This window comes from Urocitellus parryii, chromosome 6 (assembly GCF_045843805.1).
Source record: "Urocitellus parryii isolate mUroPar1 chromosome 6, mUroPar1.hap1, whole genome shotgun sequence".
Lineage (NCBI taxonomy): Eukaryota > Metazoa > Chordata > Mammalia > Rodentia > Sciuridae > Urocitellus > Urocitellus parryii.
In genome coordinates this window covers 173,462,227-173,478,220 of record NC_135536.1, presented here as the reverse complement: position 1 = coordinate 173,478,220, position 15,994 = coordinate 173,462,227, and the positions used below count along the sequence as shown (strand labels likewise).

Genomic DNA, 15,994 nt, shown 5'->3' with positions numbered 1-15,994 from the left:
TGGCCTCCAGAGAGCGCCTGCCCAGGACAGACCCTGGCTCTGCCTGGTCCCTACTGTGATGGCCGGGTTGGTCCCCCCTCCCTGAGCCTGTTTTCTCATCTCTAAGGTGGCTCAGGACATCCTAAGTGCTTTCTGATTGTTACATCTGATGACGAAGGACAAGGACACAAGAGCAAGGTGACAGATCCCTTTTCAATGGCTTCCCCTCCTGATTCCTGCAGGAAGAGTCCCATCTTGTAGGGTGGGGCTCCCTGACACTTGCTAACTGAGAGTCAGCAGTGTGACCTGTGCCAGGGAGTTAATAATGGGGCTGGGTCGATATCGTTTGTGTTTGTGGATACCCTTATTTATGTCATTGATACCAATTTTCCTCGGCTATCTCAAGTTTATTTTTATTTTATTTTTGGTAATGGGGACTGAACCAGGGACACTTTACCACTGAGCTACACCCGCAGACTTTTTCCTTCTCTCTCTCTCTCTCTCTCTCTCTCTTAATTGGGACAGGGAAACTACTGAGGGCCTTCCTAAGTTTCGGAGGCTGGCCTTAAACTTCTGATCCTCCTGTCTCAGCCTCCAGTCACTGGGATTACAGGTGTGCACTCCCCCCCCACCAAATATCTCAAGTTTCTTAAAAATTAAAAAAAAATTAAGTCAAACAAAATCAAATTTAGACTTGAAAAAGCTATACCCAGTTTGGGCACCTCTTACTGCCCACTTTCCCGCGGGGGACTTCAAGAGAACAGGGGTTTCATCTGCTTAGGCTCCGATGGCCTGGAGCCTGGGGCAGTGTGTTCTGTGACCATTTGTAGCAGGAATGTCAGGGAGGTGTGTGATGTGGGAACAGTCACTCCCGGACAGCCCTGTCCTGCCCTCTCTGGGGTCCCTCAGTTTCGTCTCTGGCAGTGCTTTCCTCTCTGTCTCTCCCACACCCCCAGTCTCCAGAGCAGGTCAGGGCTGTGACATTGTCCCTTGTCCTTGGGGGAGAGGTTTCTGGCAGCTGGGTCCAGCCTCCCTCCCCCATAAGCCTGAGAGCACCTGTGGTCATCTGGAAACAGGTAAGACAGCCCATGGGGACTTCCGATGTTTGTCCTTATTTGGCAGATAAGGAAACTGCTGGGAAAGGTGATTTTGGCTCCAGAGTATTTGGAGAGTCCACTCCCTGCCCTGTAAAAGAAACATCTAAAACTCCTCCCTTCCAAACTGGGTCCCTCCTGCACCCAGTAGGTGCACCATAAATGTTGGCTATTATTGTTGTTCTAAGTGGTGAATCTACCAGGCTCTCACAGCTCCTAGGTGGCATCAACGACTGAAACCTAGGTCAGTCCATCGGAAGTGACTGACGCGCCCTGCGATGTGACACAGCCTGTAACCTCGGGCTCGGGAGGCTGAGGCAGGAGGACCGCGAGTTCAGAGCCAGCTCCAGCCACGTGGTGGCGAGGTCCTAAGCAACGTAGTGATTCCCTGCCTCAAAACAAGAACTTTGGGGCTGGGATGTGGCTCCGTGGTCGGTGGCCCTGCACTGAAACCAAAGTCTGTCCCCACCGCGGAGCGGTCCTCGGGGCAGCAGCAGCAGCAGCGCCGCCTGCGATCGGTGCCGAGGGTCGGGGACAGGTTACCAGGTGGCCGCCTCCCGCCGCCCGCGGGGCAGGTTGGGGCGCCCGCAGAGCCTCCCGGGGGCGCCCGACGGCCGGGCCGGCTGGTGGCGGGCGGCCTGGAAGACATTACACGGCTGTCGGCCGCGGGCGGCGCTCCCAGTTCCGGAGGCTCCCGGCGGCGGACGCGCGGGGCCAGGGGACGGGCCGCCACAAAGCGCGCTTTGTTCTGCGCTCCCCCCGGAGCTGGAACCAATGGATTGGCGGCCGCGGGGTCAGGGGCCAGGCAGCGCGGGCAGCCGCGGGGGGCGGGGCGGGCGCCGGGCCGCGGGTCCGGGTGGGGGGCCCGCAGCAGGTTGCCTGGGCCTCCGTTTACCCGTCTGTCCAACGGAAGGTCATTGCTGGTACCTGGTCACCTCTCGGGTCTGCTCTGGGGCTCCACTAGGGCAGTCAGGGAGGTCCTGCTGCTGGTGCTGGTGCAGGTGACGGGAGAGGGCAGCCTGGGGGTGGGGATAGGGGGAGGGGGGATGAAGACGGCTCTTTTCGGGGGAGGGGGCACTGAGGATGGAACTCAGGGGCACTTGACCACCGAGCCACATCTCCAGCCCGATTTTGTATTTTATGTAGGACAGGGTCTCACTGAATTGCTTAGCTCCTCGATTTTGCTGAGGCTGGCTTTGAACTCACGATCCTCCTGCCTCAGCCTCCCGAGGCTGGGATGACAGCTCTGCGCAACCACGACCGGCAAGACATCCTTTTTATGATGAGTGGGTCCTCACTTCCTGCTCTGTGGGAGGGCTGGGGCCAGGGGCTGGGAGGGACCCTGGAAGTGAGTGTGGTTTGTAATCCACAGTGTAAGAGTTTAGAGGCAGGGATGGATGTCTTTGGTCCTTTCCAACCCAGGGCAGCCAGGACCTCTCCTCGGTTCCCTGATCTGATCCTGGATGCCAGGCTGGGCTTGTCTCCTCCAGCACTGGCAGGTGGAACTGCCCAGGCTGGGCCCAGGGACCAGGTGGAGTCCCTCCTTGGTATTGACTGACAGGGGCTAAGGAAGGGCAGAAACCACCCAGAGAGGGTTTTTTTTTTTTTTTTTTTTTCTGACAGGAAGCAGGTCACAGTCTGAATTCTATCCTCTACTCCCTACAGAACTAGAGCCCAGCCAGGCCCGTGCTGCATGCCTGTAATTCCAGCTGGTCGGGAGGCTAAGGCAGGAGGACTGCAAGTTCAAAGCCAGCCTTAGCAATTTAGTGAGACCCTGTCTCTAAATTTAAAGTAAAAATGGCTAGAGTTGTTGCTCAGTGGTTAAGTACCCTTGGGTTCAATCCCTGATATAAAAAGAAAAAAAAAAAAAAAGAAACTAGAGCTCATTAATTCATTCACACACCCCGTCTGCATGTGCCCCCACCCCATGAGACAATTAGGTTTGGAATCAGGATCCCGCGGGGGAGCAGGCGATCAGGTACAGGGAGCCCCAGAGATTGCCCGAAATATGTCTATGTTTTCCTGGGGGAAGGGCTCAAGGCTTTCTCTAGTTCTCGGCTATGTTCATGAATCCCTGCCCTCCCCCAACAAAAAAAGGGTAAGAAGCACTGGCTGGCTTCTTACACAGGCCCGGTATTGCCTCAAGAATCCTTATCCAGGCACGGTGGCACTTACCTGTGATCCCAGCTGATCATAGAGGCTTGGGCGGGAGGATCACAAGTTCAAGGCCAACCTCAGAAACTCAGTGAGGTCCTAGGCAACTTAGGGTGTGCTTGTCTCAAAATGAAGTATAAAAAGGGCTGGGGATGTAACTCCGTGGTTACGCATCCCTGGGTTCAATCCCTGGTACTACTACTAGTACCACTACTAATCCACATTCTAGTGGGTGAGGCAGATAGGAACAGACACAGAGGATCATTTTAGAGAGTGATAAAAGCTATGGAGAAAATAAAACTTGGGACAGGGACAGAGTGATGGGGGAAAGCCCCTCAGAAGAAGTAACTTTTGGGCAGAGACCAGACTGCGGGAACTCTGGGAGAAGAGCACGGTGCCAATGGGGCAGGTGGCCAGGGCACGCTGCCAGGGGCAATCTACAAGGGAACTCGCACATGTTCACTACTGCAAGGGCAGATGGAAGGCAGGAAGGGCACAGCCTAATCCCTGAAGGTAAATGTCCCCAAAGGGCCCAGGGACAACCAGGACCAGCACTCATGGAGGGCTTTGATATTTTAATTTTTTAAATTTTATTTATTTAACATTTCAATACCTTATTGTTTTATCTTAACCTAAATATAACTGTGGAACTAAATATAACTAAGTAGCTATGAATTCTAAAACTGATTTAAAATCTGCCATCTGTGGGTTCTAGAGCATGGAGGGGCCTCAGGGGTTCCCCACACACTGCCTTCACTGCATCCAAGTTCCTGGGGGCAGGGGTTTGTTTGGGGAAGGGACCCACATGATCATGGGAGCCCCAAAGAGGCACCAGAGCCCATCTTGGAAAGGTCTAGAAGCTTCTTGGAGGAAGTGCCTCCTTTTGGAAGGGTCCATGACATGTGTAAAGCCACAGAGCAAGTGCAGAAGGGATGAACAGAACCCGAAACTCCAGACTCCCAGCGAGGTCCCCAGAGGTCCCCAGCTTCTCTGAGCCCCAGTGGCCTGCCTGTCCCTGGCCAGGCCCTTCCAGCCAGCAGCTGATCTGTGGGCCAGAGGCCCAGCCTTGCTCTGTGGGGCTGGGAAGCAGCACCACCTGCTGGTCTAAGTGGGAAATGCAGCTCTCAGGCCGCCTCGGGAGCACCATCAGGTCACACCCTTAAAACCCCAGCTCCTCCTAAGTGTGACCTGATGTGTTCTGCACCACCCACTCAGGGCCTGCCTGGCTGGGTCTTCTCTACAAGAAGGAAAAGTCCTTTCAGAAGGGAGAGGCCAGGCTCACTTACTTCAGCCTGGAGGCCTGAGGGGCTCATTCATGCAAGGCAGCGGCATCTCAAAGCAGCAGTTTACGGGACACGTCCTCCCTGCACACTTAGGGGCAGACGGTCTATTTGACAGCTGGGGGAAACCCTCCAGGGAAGGCAAAGACATGCCCAATGTCACCCATCGAGTGGGTCCACCAGCTGGTTCAGAACCCAGATCTCCTGGGCCCCACCAAGGAGGTGTGGGGTGTCACCGTATTGGAAAATAACCGAGGCAGTCTAAATCAGCCGTTCTCAGCCTGAGGTCCCTAGGCAGCAGATTGGCATCACCCAGGAATTTGTTAGCCATGCACATTCTTGAGCGGAGTCAACGGACCTGCTGGGGTGGAGTCCACCAATCCAGCCTGAGCGTCCGAACCAACTAAGGCCACTGCAGCCCTAATTTTATTAAATAAACGTTTATTTTGGAATGACTTTAGACTTATGGAAAAGGTACAGAGATAGTGCAAAGAGATCCCACCCTCTCCACCCAGCTCGCCCCAACAGCTTCACAATAAACTGACTTCTCGGATGACCACAGTACATTTGCCAAAACCAAGGCCGACATTGGTATAGTATTAACTAACATCCAGACTTTATCATCAGATTCCCAGCTGTTCTGCTAATGTCTTTTGTTTTGGGTTGTCATCGTTGTTCCAAGATCTAATCCAGGATGCCATACTGCATTCTGTACCTTTCCAATCCTATTCCCCAATGGATGGGGAAAGCTGTTGTCCTCACTACTGAGCTGGGGAAACTGAGGCTTGGAGTTGCCAAGTGGCTGAGTTGCCTAAGGCCAGCGAGAGCAAGCCCCACCTCACTCTGCAAACTTCTGGAATTCTTCTGGAATGTTCCACGTGGCCAATCTCATCTCACCCATGCTGACGAGATGCCCATACTAGAGTGGATCTGGCCCTTGGAGACCCAGATTCTGCCTTATCACCTCGTCCCCTAGACTTTGAGGACCAGGACATCGTCTTAGTGACATAAGACTGGCCAAGGTGTGTGTGGGGAGACAGAGAGAGAGAGAGAGAAGGAGGAGTTATTTGACACCTATTTGTGATAGAGGAACAATGGCCCCAAGTTCTCTGAGTTCCCGGCAGCCAGGAGAGGGGTAGTGGTTTCTATCCTTTGACTCTGGACAAAGACTTGCGATTTGCTCTGATCAAAAGAACCTAGAAGTGACACTGTCACAGTCCCTAATCTAGAGTTCTAGAAGTTCTAGTTCTCACTGTTTTGGAATCTGGAGGCCAAAATCTGGTGAACAAGCCTGAGTTAGCCTGTTGAAATGGAATCAAGCTACCCCGGCCAACAGCCAGTCATCTGCCTGACAAGCAAGTAGGGCTAACCCAGCCCATCCAGCCCCGGCTTAGGTGACAGCTGAGGACAGCCCCAGGCAGGACCCCAGAGCTGCCCAGCCCAAGTTGCCAACCCACAGAATTATGCGTAAAGAAATAACTTTTGGGCTGCTGAGGACGGAAGGCTTCTGACACAGTGAAGTCTCACCAATACCCTGCTCCTCCTCTCTCCTGGCATCCCAATTTTATTTCAGCAGGCAACATGCCGGTCTCAGAAGATGGGACATGACTGGTGTGCTCAACCATGACAGTTCTGTTCCCTGCTGCCTTACCTTTCTTTGCAGTTACGTACGGCCGGCCCAGGAGACCCTAAGCAGATAGATGCAGGGGAGAGGGCAGGCAGGACCCAAGCCTCTGGAAGAGGTTTTACTTTCTGGTAGAAGTTGACAGCCCAGGTGACCTGTCCCTTCCTCTTTAGCAGCACCTCTCCCTTAAAGACAGACATGATTCCTGGAGACACAGCAGCCATCTTGTGACCATGAAGTAGCAAACAAGGAGGACAGGGCAAAAGGATCACAGAGACATAAGCCCTGCTTTCACTGCGCTGTTGAAGACACCATTTGGGCCATTTGTCTCCAGAATTCGTGCTGTGTGGAAAAATAAACTTCTCCTTGTTAACCGGAACCTGGGCTTTCCTTTACTTGCAGCCGAATGTAATCACAGAGCAAGGTGTCATGAAGAGTCTGAGAAGGGCCTTGTCCTTGGGACTCTGGAGCCCAGCAGCTCGAAGCTCTCCAAGTCCATCTCTTTTCTCCTTTCATCTTCAACAGTCCTTGGAGGATAAGGCCACGGTCATACTTTCAGAGGTGACAACTGGGGCTCCCACCCTGTTCTGCCTGAGTCCAAGGCCTGGCCATCAGCAAAGGCAGAGCCAGAGTCAGACGGTCCCCCCAGGCACAAAGAAGCCACACACATCCCTGCTGCGCCCTCTGCCCTCTGCGTGGCCCCGCCTGCTGGGCCTGATGGAATTCTGGGCTCCTGGGGTGGGAGGAGGCTGCTACTGCAGGTCGGGAGTGGAGGCCCCCAGGTACACCCGCAGGTCCGAGAGGGTGGACTGGACCAGCTTGGCAGGGATGGTCTCGCGCTGCAGCTGCTGGTAGGCGGCATAGCGGTGGCAGCCCCCGAAGGAGTAGAAGTAGTTGCCCCCCTGGGCCCCTTTGATCCAGAGGACGTCGATGGGGGGCACGCTGTCCGGGTCCTCCTGCAGAGAAGGGCACAGGGCAGTGAGCACGGCCCCAGGCCAGAGTGGCGCTCCAACAGGGAGCTCACGCGGGAGGGCAGGCGAGGCCAGGGTGTGCAGGCTGGAGGCGCCACGAGGGCAGCTTGAGCCTCAGGCTCGGGAGAGGGTCCACGCCAGGGCAGTGGGCAGCTGCCAGGAGCCCCGGTGGGGAGTCACTTGCCTACACTCCACATCTGGCCCTGTCCTAGACCCTGGGGACGAGGCCCAGCCAAGACAGACACAGTCCCTGTGCACACGGGGCTGTGGGTTACTGGGACAGGTGGAGCCAAGAAGGGATCGCTGCGTGGTAAGGGCTAGGAAGACAATAATGCAGGTGACAAGACAGGGAAGGGGTCCTTGAGGGCTCTGAGAGGGGACAGTGACACAGAGATGCATCTGGGAAGCCAGCGGTGGGAGCAGTTTAGATGAACTGCCTGGGTTCAGAGCTCGGCGACTCAGGCTGTTCACTGGTGCCTCAGTCGCCCTGTCTGTCAAATGGGGATGGAGACTCAGACACACCTCCTGCAGCTCCAGGGTTCCACGGGCCATAATGTCTGCTGGCTCCTACCTGAGGAACAGCATTCCAGGCAGCAGGAAGAGCAAACGCAATACCCTGGGGTGGGACTGCTGTGGTGGAGGCATGAGGAGGAGGCCAGTGTGACCAGAGTGGACTCAAAGCATCAAGGAGGCCGAGCGATCAGAGAGGTCAAGCAGAAGCCAGATGAGGCCGAGTGAAGGAGTGCAGTCAGGAGGTTTTTGCTTGTTTGTTTTTGTACCAGGGATGGAACCCAGGGGGTGCTCAACCCTGGAGCCACATCCCCAGCTCTGTTTATTTTTAATTTTGAGACAGGGTCTCCCTAAGTTGCTTAGGGCCTCACTAAATGGCTGAGGCTGGCCTTGGACTTTCGAACCTCCGGTCTCAGCCTCCAGAGCGGTTGGGATTACAGGCAGGCCCCATTGCACCTGGAGGGCTGGAGCTTTTTGAACCTGAGGGGATGCCATTCTAGAAATGTGCCCAGAGCCCACTTAGCAGGGTGGACAGAGGAGAGGCCTCCAGAGGTGGTCAGCAGAAGATGCTGTCCTGGCTGCTGGTGTGCGGGGAGCGGGAGAGGGCACAGCTCTGGGACCTGTGTAGGAGGCAGGTCGGAGGCGTCAGGCAGAGAGGGTGGCTAGGAGGGCGAGAGAAAGAGGAGGGTCGAAGGCGATTTCCCAGTAGGGCCCGAGCATCGGGTGGGTGTCCTCTAGGTGGGGAGAGCCTGGGGCAGAGCAGGGAGCCGGGGGAGCACGCTAGGGAGACCCTGAGAAGTGGGACTGGCCTAGAAGCAAGGCCTCTGCCACTGGCCCGCAGGACCCCTCTGGAGCTGGCTGATGGTTCACGACCCCATGTTGCCCCAGTGAGCATGAGGCACGCGGTCACAAGCCAGTGCTCTGGGACCAGGAAAACCCAGATTTGGTCTCAGCTCTGAGCGGCCGGGGATCCTGTGCATTGGCCTCAACTCTGAACACTGCGGCTCACCCATAGGTGGGACTGAGGCACCCACCAGGGTGGCTGCTCAGGAGGTGGTGAGTGGGTGCCCGAGAGATGTTAGTGGAAGCGTCTACACCGCCCTGCAGGTGGATAGTGGGTGGGCACAATAAGGATCCCTGCAGATGTCTAAGTCCTAATCCTTAAAGCCTGTGAATATGTCACCCTACAGGATAGAAAGGATTTTGCAGATGGACTTAAGGTCAGGATCTTAAGACAGAAGGTCATGGTGGGATGACCCAGATGGGTTGAAGGGACTCACCAGGGTTTTTAGGAGTGGAGGAGGGTGGCACAAGTGGAGGCTGGGAGTGAAGCAATGTGGAGAGGCCGTGAGTCACGGGCACAGGGGCACGTCTGTAACCCCCCCGCAGCCCGGGAGGCCGAGGCAGGAGGATCTCAAGTTCCAGGCCAGCCTCAGCAATTACGCGAGTCCCTAAGAGACTTAGTGAGACTCTGTCTCAGAATAAAAAAATCAAAAAGGACAAAGATGAGGCTCAATGGTAAAGCGCCTCCAGGCTCAACCCCCAAACAAACAACAACAAAAATAGCCAAGAGCCAGTGAGCGCGGACAGCCTCACAGTGTCACAGTTGGAAAAGCAAGAAAACGGACTCTCCCGGGAGCCTCCAGAACACAGCCCCACTGACACCTTATTTCAGCCCAGTGGAACCCACTCTGGACTTGTGAACCACAGGACTGGAAAACAGGACCTCAGCGGGCTATGGAGGCCGTAGAAAATGAGTCCAGGAGGAAAGTTAGCGGAGGCAGGCCGGTCCTTGCCTCACCCAGGCTACCGTTTAGCACCAGAGATGGGCGTCTCAACCAGGGGGACCACAGCTATGCTGGTGGGGTCACAGGGGGCTTCCAGACACAGGGGACCCCTAATCCAGCAAGGGAGGGCAGGAAAGAGGCTGACCCTGAGGGAGAGGCAGAGGCTATGCACAAGAGTTTTCCGTAGGGAAAGAGGCCCCACAGAGGCCCAGCAGTGGGGAGGGTGTGCAGGGCTGGACCTCCTCCACTGAGAGCCAGGTCCTGGGGCAGGGCTGAGGCCACAGCCAAGACCACAGAGTCCCTGCTCCTGGGGAGTTCACACAACGGAGACAGAACAATACAACACACAATTTCTGGTGGACGTGAGTGCTATCCACAACACCTCAGGATAACGGGGGAGCAAGAGGCTCCATCTGCAAGTGGTCAAGGGGACAGAGACCTAGGGCAAGCGGCGGAGCAGGTGCTGTGGCTATCCGCAGCGGTGGCTCTAGGCAGTGGGGACAGAGTGCACACTCTAGGACTCGGGGCTGGCTGTATAGGTGTTTGGTGGGGTTTAGAAGTGTCCCCACCCCTCATTTCCTCCATCCCTCACTTTCCAAGGGTCTGGGAGAAGGGGACAGGAAGCCACCTGGGCCTAATGTGACACATATTCCTGAGTGTCCCCCTTCCTGCAGGGAGGGTCACCCCAGCCCTCTTTTGCCTTTGGCAGGACTGGGGATGCAGCCCAGGGACTCGCACCAGCTAGGTGTCTGGGCTCCCACGGACCACACCCCCAGACTGTGAACTTTTTTTTGAGCCAGGATCTTGCTAAACTGCTCAGAGGCCTCCGCCTCCCAATCGGAGCCCAGTCGCCCTGTCTCCCAGCCAGGGCTCCACTCCCGCATTGCTGAGCACTGTGTCTCTGGGATGAAGCTGACCCTTGTCCTCTCCCATTTCTCCTCCAGACAGGGCCCTCCCACGGACATGACACACCTAGTTCCATTGCCACAGGTGGAAGGAAGTCATGGCTTATCTTTGGATAGGGTGGTGGCCACCAGCTGGGTATTGGGGCCAGGCGGCCTGGGTGTGAATTCCCATTGCGCCACTTTCCAAGTGCCTGACCTTGAATAAGTTGCTGGAATCCGCCTGTACCTCCGTTTTTAGGGACAGCATCTGCCTCGCAGGGTTGGCACAAGAAGCTAAGGGCTTAAAACAGCTCCTGCGTCACGGCAAGCGCTATCTTTATAAGTTAGCGATCATTATTTTAATCATCTATTTCAATCCCCTCCTGGCTCAAACGAGGAAACAGAGTGCCCAGAGTGGCCCGGCCATTTGCTCAAGGTCACACAGCCAACGCTGGGCTCCGAGAGAGCCCGGAACCAGTCCCACCTGGCGTCCGGCGCGACCTCCCTCCTCCCGAGCCCTCCCTTCGCGGACGGCCTCCCCGGGGACTCACCCGGATCGTGTCCACCAGGCTCTGCACCTTGGCCGGGTCCAGCACCGACGGCAGTGGACGGATGAGCACGCTCAGCGGCACGTTGTGCACCGCAGCGATGCAGCCCGAGTGGATGCTGCCGCCCTGCGCGCCGCCGCCCGACCCGGGACCCTCGGGCGCCCCCCGGCTGGCGCCGGTCCTGCCGCCAGCGCGCAGCCCCATCGCGCGGTCGCCGCTAGCCCAGCCGCCTCCCGGGCCTCACCTCCGGCCGGGCCGTACCACTCAGCGCCGCCGGTGGGGGCCGCAGGCAGGCGCCTCCCCCGGGCCCGCAGTGGTCCGGCCGGTCCCCGCGGTCTCCACCCGCATACGCCCCGCTCCCCCGGCGCCCGCGACCCGCGCGATCACGGGTCTCCGCTGGGGGGCGCCCCTCCGCCGGCGCTGGCCGCGGCCCCGGGAGTGGAAGCGCCCGGGCGGGCTGACTCAGGGTGAGTTTGCAGGTCGCGTGGCGGGAGGAGCGAGTGTGACGCACAGCGAGGGTGACTCAGGCCCGCTGGGGCGGGAGGGGGCGGCGGCCGGACTTGCAGAGCCAGGATGAGTCGGCAAAACCGCGGGCGTGTCCGCCCCCGGCGTCGGAGCCTCGGGGACGCCTGCCACGGAGGTGAGACCGTGGCGACTCCAGGAACGGTAGGGACGTGGCACTGACCGTGCAGGCGCAGTTCGGGACACTTTGCGGGTGGGTTGATTTATTTACCCCCCCCCCCACCACAAGCCCAGCAAGGTAGGGACGATGATCATTCCCATTTTGCAAAAGAGGAAACTGAGGCACAGAGAAGTTTACACGGTTTACCCTGGGTCACAGAGCTAGATAAGTGACGGGGAACCAGGGCTCAAATCCTGTCTACCTGGCCCTGGAGGCCGCTCTCCTTCCGCTCCACCGCTGGCTCCCTGTTCAGCACCAGTAACTGCCCCAAGGAGCCATTCTGGACAGTGCTGTCGCTGCCCAGAGCTCCACAGAGTCCCATCCCATCATCCAAACGCCACCTAGGAAGTGGGCATGGCTTCGGAACACGCGTCCAAAGTAGATCAGCTGAAATGAGAAGTTATCTGAGGGCAAAGGGGAGGCCACCTAGCCCCCAGCTCCAAGCAGGGACGTGGATGGCTTGGCTTTCTTCCTGTGGACACACTCGTGCATAATACCCACCCTGGCAGCAGGGGAAAACCAGAGGTGCAGGGAGTGGGGTGAAGCTCAAGGGCCAGGGGCCTTTCTGTTAGAACACCTTCTAAACCCCATCTGTACAATGAGGCGACACTGCCCATCCCTCAAAGCTGTGTGAGCAGAGAATGCAGCTGGATGTTTGAGCTGCCGGAGCTCCTTCCTGGTGCATTATGGGTCTCTCACCAACTTTTGGAACCCTGAAGTCCGACTTTGACCTTGACCTTTCCCTTTCTGCAGTTCCCAAATATAATCCTTGTGAGCACTAAATCACACCCTATCTCAGAAAGAGCGGATCCCCTTAGCCCCAAGATTATGGAGAATTGGAAAATTTCAATGAGAAGCTGTCCCTTCCCAAACTACTTCCTCAGTATAGGAGGTAAAGAAGGCAGGATCATAGTTGCTGGAGTGGAAAAGTGGAGATTTGACCCAATTCTGTCATTGGGGGCCTCCTCAGTGAGGCCCTGATCCTGGTATCAAATTCTGTTATGTTGAGACACCCAGGGCCCAAGTCACAATGGCTTAAATTGTTTTCTCACATAACAAAAGCTTGGAGGTGGCTGTATCCAAATTTGAAAAGTGTCATCAAAAATCCAGGTTCTTCTGTTCATCTTTTGGTGCCATTTTCCTTAGGTTTACCCCTCATGGTCCCAAGGTGGCTGCTGTAGCTCCAAGTATCACATAACTATATAACATTTAAAGATGGAAGTTAGGACATTCCTTTATGCCTCTTTTTAAAGAGTGAATAAACCTATCATTTGTTGTTCCCCTTCCTGCCCCTTCAGGATCAAGAATTATATGTCCATGTCCAAACCAATCCCTGGCAAGGGGAGTAAAATTACCATGTTTGCCTTAGCTTGACCGGTGTTCACCTTTGGGCTCAAAAGGGTTTGCCCTTCCTGAAATGCATGACCCACGATCTCAGAACAGAATTGAGGAGGCCTGGTAGCAGCAACCTAGTTCTCCTGTGGGCTCTTCCTTCCCTCTACTCTCAGGACCCTGTGGTTGCCAAGGCAACCCCATCTTCTGGGGATGGGGGTGGGGCAGAGGACTTGACCTGCCCTGCCCAGTCAGCATTTCCTTTATGTTGGTCTGTGTGTCCCCAAGCCAATGTGACTTGGACGTCATCCTTTTGTTGGGATGAATTGGGCATCTCGCCTTCACAGGCCTAGAACCGGACCGGAAGCCGGAGAAACTCTGACATCTACCCGACATCATTGTCCCTTAGGTTGGATGCTCTCAAAAGCAGACCCTGAGGTAAGGACGAGTGTGGGTGGCTTATTTGGGAGCTGTTCTGGTTTTTATTGCTACAAAATAAATCACTCCAAAATCAGTGGCGTAAAACAGTCATTTATTATCCCCAGATTCTGTGGGTCAGTGACTCAGACGGGAACCCGGGGGACTAGTGTTTCTTCTCTCCAGTGTCTCGGCCATGGCAGGGAGGTGACTCAGCAGCTGGGAGACTTGGTGGCTGAGTCACAGGGTCTCGCTAAGTTGCTTAGGACCTCACTAAGTTGCTGAGGCTGGCTTTGAACTTGCGATCCTCCTGCCTCAGCCTCCCGAGCTGCTGGAATCACAGGCGGGAGCCACCAGAGCCGTCATGCTTATCCTGCGCGGACCCCTGTCTCCCTGTTTTCCTCTCCATCTTCGTCCCCTCTGCTGACCTCCTAAGTTCTGTTTTAATTTCACGTAGAAGAGTTGCCTCTTCCTCTGGGATCTTGGGTGCACGCTGAGCAGCTCCTTGGGGTGCTGAGGCAGGTTTGCTCTTCCATTGCTGCTTCTTGTGGTCACAAGATGAGTTCCAGGGCCAACGGGACAATCTCCGTCTTTGTTCACATCCATGAGGAAAGAGAGAATCCATTCCCAGCAATGGTGATATGAAATCCTTCCTCCGTTCAGTCTGATCGGCCAGCTTGAGTCATGTGACTGTCCAAGATTACTCACATCCTCCTGGGACATGCCATGTGCGGAGCTGCTTAAACAGGGGTGCAGGGGCCTGGTACTCTTTGGGATGACTGTGGGGGCTGAGAGGGGACCCCTTAGTCATCCTCCTGGGGTTAGCCTGCTCCGAGCCACCTGCACATGGCTACGCAATGGGCAGATGTCCGATGAACACCAGGCCTGCTGTCACTGGCTGCCCCTCGACTCACTTTGATTTCATCTGCAGTTGTGCTGCGAAGTTCCATGCAAGCTCAGACCTGAGCCCCTGTGTCCCCACATCTCCATCCTTGGGGAGCTCTGCCCACACACAGGCACATACCAGAGGGGGACAGCAGGTGTTCTCCAGGTGCTGATCTCGGCCATCCCAGGTGGGCAACTTGAGGAGTGTTCTAGACCATTTGGACCTTTCTAGAACCTTCTCCGAGACCAGCAGTAGGCAGCCCTTGGCCACAACAGTGGCCTCACTAACACACCCTCGGCCCTATTCTTCTTGCCCCTCGTTTCTGCCTTCTGGGGTCCCCCCATGTAAACACCTGGCACTCAAGACCCAGACTTTGCTATCAGGGAGCCAAAACTGAGGCGAAGGGGCAGGTGACGTGGGGTCACGGCCTCTGGCTCTGCACCTTGCCTGGCTTAAAACTCAGGTGCGTGATCTCGGGCCAGGCACCTGTTTGTGCCTCGGTTTCCTGATTGCAAAGTGGACAGCATGATGTCCCCTCATCTGAGGGGTCTTGGAGATATAAGAAGAATTGATGTGAAGTCAAGTCCTTGGGAAAGCGCAAAGCATCCTGAACATTTTAAATGACGAACAGATCTCGGCCATCTCCACGTCTGCACTTCCAGAGTAGTTTTGAGGCGTTAGTCCAGACTCTTCTTTGCAAGTGACAGAAGCCAAAGTGAACCAGCTGATGGTGACAGGCTGCCCCTTGCTGGTGGGTGAAGCTGCACCTCCAGGAAAAGTGAGTTCAGAGATTGTTCAGTCTGGGTGATGCTGACACCACTCAGGGGCGGAATCGCTGGAGGAGAATTGCTGCTTCTTCCAGGGAACCGTGAAAGGGGACAGCATCCCTACTCCAGCTGAGCTGCCCTGGGCTGCAGGTAACAGGGCCCCTGTTCAGCCGACAGAACCCCTTAACCACTCAGTTTTGTGAATATTTTGATGAAATCGACACAGGGGCATCAACATAGGTTGGACATCATCACCGAGAGCTGATTATTATGACTGATGATACGCACAAGCCCTGGATATATACTAATATTATAATTATATTCTTACTCTTGGGTAATTACATTATACATTATACGTTATATACTACATTTAAGTTTTCATAGGCATCCACATCTAGGATGAGCAAACAAAATGGTTAAACAATAAAGCCACTCCTCACAGATGGTGCAGTTTCAGGGTGGTCTTTCATTTTCTCCCTGAGGTCACCAAGGACCCAGGCTCTCTCCATGGCCCTGCTGTATCACTCATGGTGTAGGCTTCGGGCGAAGGCTGGTTCCCTTTATGGTCAGGAGACATGCTTCCCTGTTCATGTTCAAGGGGAAGAGAGACTGGACTACCTTTCCTTTTTTTTTTTAATATTTATTTTTTAGGTGTAGATGGGCACAACACAATGCCTTTTATTTTTATGTGGTGCTGAGGATCGAACTTGGGTCCGGCCCGTGCTAGGCGAGCGCTCTACCACTGAGCCACAATCCCAGCCCTGGACTACCTTTCTTTTAAGATAGAGGAAGCAGCAGGCTTGGTGACATACCAGTCATCCCAGTGAGGGTGATCTCAGGAGGCTGAGGCAGGAGGATCACAAGTTCGAGGCCAGGCTCAGCCATTTAGTCAGTCCCTGTCTCAAAAACTTGAAAAAGGTATGGGGATGTGGGATGCAGTTCAGCGCTAAAGTGCTTCTGTGTTCAGCTTCCAGTAACAAAAAGAGGGAGGGGAAAGGCAGCAGTAAAGTTTTCCACGAGCTTCCAGAATCCTCTTCTGAAATCTCATTGGTCAGACGTGGTTCACATGCCCTTCTGAG

At 55.5% G+C, this 15,994-nt stretch overlaps 1 protein-coding gene and 1 long non-coding RNA gene across 7 annotated transcripts in view; one reads left to right on the top strand and one right to left on the bottom strand.

The window, feature by feature from the left end:
• The window catches only part of Srxn1 (sulfiredoxin 1), a 34,759-nt gene extending 23,697 nt beyond the window's left edge, over positions 1-11,062 (bottom strand). For 3 of the 5 annotated variants that reach the window (XR_013343708.1, XM_026402068.2, XM_026402070.2), the window contains exon 1: positions 10,835-11,062. Coding sequence is in view for 3 of the 5 variants with exons in the window: in XM_026402068.2 (XP_026257853.2) it covers positions 10,835-11,035 (201 nt within the window). In the remaining 2 variants the exon portion in view is untranslated. Of the gene's footprint in view, positions 1-4,986; positions 7,088-10,834 lie in introns of those variants that run through there. The other 2 variants (XR_003301973.2, XM_026402069.2) reach the window with 2 other exon arrangements.
• Positions 11,063-11,360: 298 nt separating this feature from the next.
• Positions 11,361-15,341, top strand: LOC113192070 (uncharacterized). 2 transcript variants are annotated; one of them, XR_003301974.2, is made up of 3 exons: positions 11,361-11,497; positions 13,193-13,283; positions 13,582-15,341. It is a non-coding gene; the product is annotated as an uncharacterized LOC113192070 (long non-coding RNA). The 2 variants fall into 2 exon arrangements; XR_003301975.2 differs by having other exon boundaries at positions 13,391-15,341.
• Positions 15,342-15,994: the final 653 nt, after the last annotated feature.